The 5,459-nt window shown below is 44.3% G+C and overlaps 1 protein-coding gene across 1 annotated transcript; it reads right to left on the minus strand.

Moving 5' to 3' along the window:
- Positions 1-831: 831 nt before the first annotated feature.
- On the minus strand, positions 832-4,964 carry LOC148973447 (uncharacterized). The gene has a single exon (XM_089120272.1). The coding sequence runs from the start codon at positions 3,772-3,774 to the stop codon at positions 832-834; it is 2,943 nt and encodes a 980-aa protein (XP_088976398.1). The 5' UTR covers positions 3,775-4,964.
- Between the last annotated feature and the right edge of the window lie 495 nt (positions 4,965-5,459).

Here is a 5,459-nt window from a genome sequence, read left to right on the forward strand (position 1 = left end):
CAATGACCACCAGTTTCCCTTTCTGCCTCTGATACAGAACGGCACCCAGTCCGTCTTGCGATGCATCACAATGTAAGATGAAGGGCTGTTCAAAATCAGGGTAGCCTATAATGGGAGGATGCAGCAAGAACTCAAGGAGTTGGTTGAGGACATTCTGATGTTGTTCTGTCCAAGCTATAGGCCAACTGGAATGAAGTTGAGCTGTCTTTCTCACTTTGCCCCGACCCTTCTTACCGTTGTCCTCTTTACCACTTGTCCCCTCTCCTGGAGGCTTCCCTGTTGACAACAGTTCATAGAGGGGTCTGGCCATTTGGGAAAAACTGGGAATGTACGTGCGATAATATGACAGGAACCCCAGCAGTTGTCTCAGGTCTCCGACCGTCTTAGGCTTACGGTCTCTTAGTGCTTGCACGGGTGCAATTTCCTTGGGGTCCATAGTGTAGCCCCCTTTAGAAACTATTTTCCCCAGAAACTTTACCTCAGCCCTGAACAATTCACACTTCTTAGCCGTAAGCTTCACTCCATGATCTTGGTAGCGGCGTAACACTTCCTTAACATCACGGAGATGCTCCTCAAATGTCTTGCTATGCACGAGGTTATCATCTAAGTATGGAAGGCAGGTGTCATCCCGGAGTCCTACTAAACACTCCTCCATACTTCGCTGGAATTCGGCAGGGGCAGAGGACAGCCCAAAGGGGATCCTAACCCATTCATAAAGGCCCCATGGTGTTATGAAGGCTGTGTATGGTCGACTCCCCTCCTCCACAAACCCCTGATGATACGCCTTCCCCTGATCCAGGACCGAGAACCATGTACTTCCACATAAACTGTTTAGCATGTCCTGTACCCGTGGGATAGGATGACGATCTGGATGGATTTGCGGTTGAGCTCCCGGTAATCTATACAAAGACGTAAACTACCATCTTTCTTTCGGACACAAACGATCGGAGATGCATAGGAGGAGCGAGATTTCTGAATCCATTTATTCAAAAGGTCTTCCACATATTCTTTCACCTCCTTGTGTAGTGGTTTTGGAACGGACACATATGTGCGCTTTACTGGTGTAGTGTCACTCAGTCTGATTCTCATTTGGAGTGACGGGATGCAACCCACATCGTTCTCATCCTTTGAAAATGCTGCACACTCCTCCCTCAGCAGCTGTTTAACTTTTCTCTGTTGCTCTGGGTTGAGATGTTCAATTGACACTGGTGGGTCCCATAGAACACCATTAGAATCCTGTCCAGTGTTGTCAATCTCTTTCAGATCTTTCACCTCACGGCTTATCACGTCCTTCCCTTCAGTGACCACTACTCCCGCTGTCACCACATCCTCTCCAATATCATTCCATTCTGACTTCACAGTAGCAGGTTTGGTGTCTGCTGGATAAATGGACCTGACTTGCTGAACTCGTCCTAGTACAGTGCGGGGAGCAAGCATAATGTCCACATTGCTGATGTTGGTAACTGGAATGTGAACTTTAGTCAAGTTTCCCTTCTGAAGGCTGATCACCATCTTAGTTACATCAAGTCCCTCAGGCCATTGTGGAATAACTTCTGGTTCGAACAGGACTTCCTGTTTGGAAACTAGAGGACCAGCTCTCACTCTGCATTTCACCGCTTTAGTCTGTCCGGCAGCAACTACTGTAGTAATCCGTCCAACTTTCACAATTCCTTCTCTTACGACTTGGCCGTCATTCTGCATCATTTTAATCAATACAACCGCTTTATTGCAGTCACATGAAAAGGCTTCCTTTACCACTTCTGGAATTATATCAGGGTGCTGCTCCATTCCCTTTGTCACCAGCTGCTGAATAACATTATAGCCAATGATCGGAGGCTGCCCCACGCCCTGCTCACTGGAGAGAAGCACAGGCACCAGAAGTTCTGCCTGGGCCCCTCTTTTCCGCCCAAGTTGAAACTTCAACTCCACCCATCCCGAGAAGGGTATATCGGTTTGGTTGGCTGCTCGGCCAATGAGGGTTTCACCTTCGTCCAGCAGCTCACTTAAGCTGCGTGTCGCAATGTGGGGAAAACAAATATTCTTCCATTCCTCATTAATGATGGTCACCTGCGACCCTGTGTCCCAGAGCGCCTGCACCGGCACGCTTTCAAAGAAACAGTCGACCATACATCTTGGACCAATGAGGTTCTCCAATTTTGGATGTCGTCGTAAAGGTATGTGGTTGGTGTAGGTGGTAGCTCTAACATGCTCGGTTTTTCCTCTTTGTTCTAACTCCGCCTCCAGCTGTTTAATTCTTTGTCGCAGGAGCTCTTGAGTTTTCTCTTGTGGGTCACAGTAACTCAGAATGGAGGTTGAACTGTCTGGTCTCATTGAATGAACAGATATTTTTACATCACTTCTGCCCTCTGCTGAATTCTTTGGCGCTCTACAGCCCCGGGCGGCATGACCCACAGCTCCACATCTGAAACAGTGCTCGCATCGATCCTCTTCTCCTTTCTCCTGACAAGCTCTGCATCCCTTTCTGTAGCTGGGCCTTCCCTTGACTATACGCTCAGGAGGGTTGTTTTGTCCTTTTCGGAGTTCCGCAACTTCGTCTCTCAGGAGTTTTACCATCTCATATAACTCTGATTCTCTCCGCCCCTCCGTTGCTGATGTCTCTTTGCCTTTCCGTCTGACAACCTCACTTGTTTGTTCCTGAACCAGCACTTTGGCAGTCATTTCATCCTGCATGCATGGATGAGCCTGCACTTCTGGACACAATTTGTGTACTTTTGCCACTTTACTTCCGGTGCTCTTCTTTTGTTTATTTAGTCTCTCTGTTTCATCACCGGCTGCTTCGTTCATTTTGTTTATCAGCATTTCATCTGAGATTTTTGAATCGTCCAGGTACGGCCTCATCTGAAATTTAATATGATCACTGGTCAAACCTGTGCCAACCGAGCGTAGAAACTTTTTCTGAATGTGCTCCGTACTGAAATACTCGCCACCTTCTTCGCAAGAGCGCAACAGTTTTTCTTTTAGCTCAATGGCTCTGAAAAGGAAGGCTTGTGGTGATTCATTGGCACTTTGAGTGATGTTCAACAGTTTGTAGTACAGGTCTGTAGAACTGTCCTCTTTGAAATGTCCCTTCAATATTGTTTTCAGCTGTGAAAGTGTGAGATCTCTTTTAATTTCCAACATATTGCGTAGACTCAATCCTGGGCTTATAGCTTTTATTACTGCTTCAATAATTTCTGCTTCACAGTGGCCTCTCCTCAGTCCTCTGTCAACCTGGTGCATCAAATTAGTGAATGACAGTTTATCCTTTTGCCCACTCTCTCCAATCTGACCGCAGACTTTGAAATCTCTCCTCACAGTGACTTCAGGGGCCATGCCAATAAATTCTTGCTGTTCTAGGGGCTGATTTTTCCCTCTCTCGCCCTCTTTCACTTTTAATCTTCCCATTTTATCTCTCATCGTAGTATTTCCGATCTGTTGTTCAGAGGGATTTTGCTGTGAATCTGCCTCATTCACTACATCCTGTTCAATCCGGGAGCTGACTGTCTCGATTTTATTACTGCCGTCATCTTCCTCATCCTCGTTCTCTCGCGCCTCCATGAACGACAACATTGAACACAAATATTGCTTCGCCACGTCTTCTTCCTCGCTATCAATCGCGGCGTCAATCGACTCTGTAATCTTTCTGATAAGTGCGCGCTTAGTAGAGACATTTGCGGTAGGGATTTTGTTACAATCACATACCTCCTTCACTTGTTCGAGCGTCAACAGCCACAGTCTCTCCGTTACACGTTCGGCTAGAGCTTCCAGATCCATCTCACGCTAGTATGCACGCGCGCTTCCTCGGCCGAAACTCTCCGCTCTCACGCGGTGTTCCTTCTCGTGATCCCTTCGGCTCGCACTTCTCACAAATCCCAGCGGTGCCTCCAAGTTTGTTGCATGTCAAAATGAATGAATTCCCAGACGTGCATATAGTTTGATGGGTTCGTTTTTAATCTCTTCACTGCTTACATTACACGGCATTCAGTCGCAGTACACTAGCGCTGCGCGCGCTCACAACACTACTCTAAACACTTCTTCTTCTCTTCCTACTTCACGCCCGCACATCTCTTCTGTGGGCGCCCTCTCCTGTAGGATCACCATAACTACATGCCTGCTTGAGCTTTACTCACTATAAACTAATGCATTTGCATCAACGTTAATTTAAACACATTTCCCCATCATAAATGTATAATGCAAACGAACTAGATGAACATTAACAATAAAATAACATAAAATAAAAACATTTGGGGGGTATTCCTTCTCTGAACACTAACATTACAGGGAATGTTATTATGAGCCCCACATATGGTTTATGTTAAGCCACATCTTTGTGGATTTTGTGGCACTACTTTTGTGGAATTGGATGATGTCAGCTTATGACTTTAATTACAAATGTACATCATATTGTACAACGGTACAGTGAAGCATGGCTCTGCATTGCAACTCTTTCACTTGCACACACAACCAACACCACACTTTATGTAAAAAAGACAGGAGAGCATTATTTATTATCTTTGTCTTCAGTAAAGCAGATGTAAAACACTACAATGGGGATGTGTTGCTCTCAGGAGGAGGCTGTATTTGCACAATGACATCCTGGCTCTGGCTAAATCTACATCTGTCCACTGCAGAGGCTAATAACCACAACCTGGAAGAGGAACTATATAAATGTATCAAAGTATAATATAACCTTATAACATTTACAGTAGGTTTTAGTCTTCACTCACCCACTATGCTTGTAAAACATGTTAGGCCATATATGCTGTTGAAAGAGTTGCAATGCAGAGCCTTGCTCATGGCATACATACAGTAGCTGTAGGCCCTATTCACCAATGGTCTTACAAATGTTTAATTCTCCCTAACAACCAGAGTTATTATTTTATTAGTTTTATTTTAGTTAACTAAAGTGTTTTTCACACCCAGTGCTACTTAGTTGTACTAAAAAACAAGTTATATTAGTTCAGTTTTAGTCTACCATCACCTCGCTAACTGTAGTTACTTTTATTTTGAAAGTGTTTCCGGTTACTGTAATGTTCTGCTTTATATTATTCAATAAAGACACTCATGAACATTTCTGCTGCTAGCTCCATGTGTTAGCAGGCTCTCTTTATTTTGGTCTCCCAACACTTGTCTTGTTCACTGTATGTAACATCACTCAACAGGAAAGGTTATACTGGCACCTTGTGGTTACTCAATAAAATGCCTATCTTTACATCCCCTTTCCAAAGTTATAAGACAAAGACATTGAACATTTTAACTTAACTTTAAACTTTTGCTTGCAATAAAGCCTTACAAAATGCAAAAAATCAACATATTGCAAAGTACTCGTACCTCAAAGAAATAACAATAACTATAACAAGGCACTCTACTTTAAACAACACTGCCTCATATTTTCTCAATAAGTCTCTCATGTGGTTTTCTAGGTCTAGTAGACCTTCTGAGTGGTTCAATCATTTGAG

The sequence above is a fragment of the Pimephales promelas genome, chromosome 15, assembly GCF_988280905.1.
Source record: "Pimephales promelas chromosome 15, fPimPro1.hap1.1, whole genome shotgun sequence".
NCBI classification, from domain to species: Eukaryota; Metazoa; Chordata; class Actinopteri; order Cypriniformes; family Leuciscidae; genus Pimephales; species Pimephales promelas.

Coding starts and splice junctions, on each gene's coding strand:
- LOC148973447 (XM_089120272.1), bottom strand. CDS start 3,774: ATGGATCTGGAAGCTCTAGCCGAACGTGTAACGGAGAGACTGTGGCTG.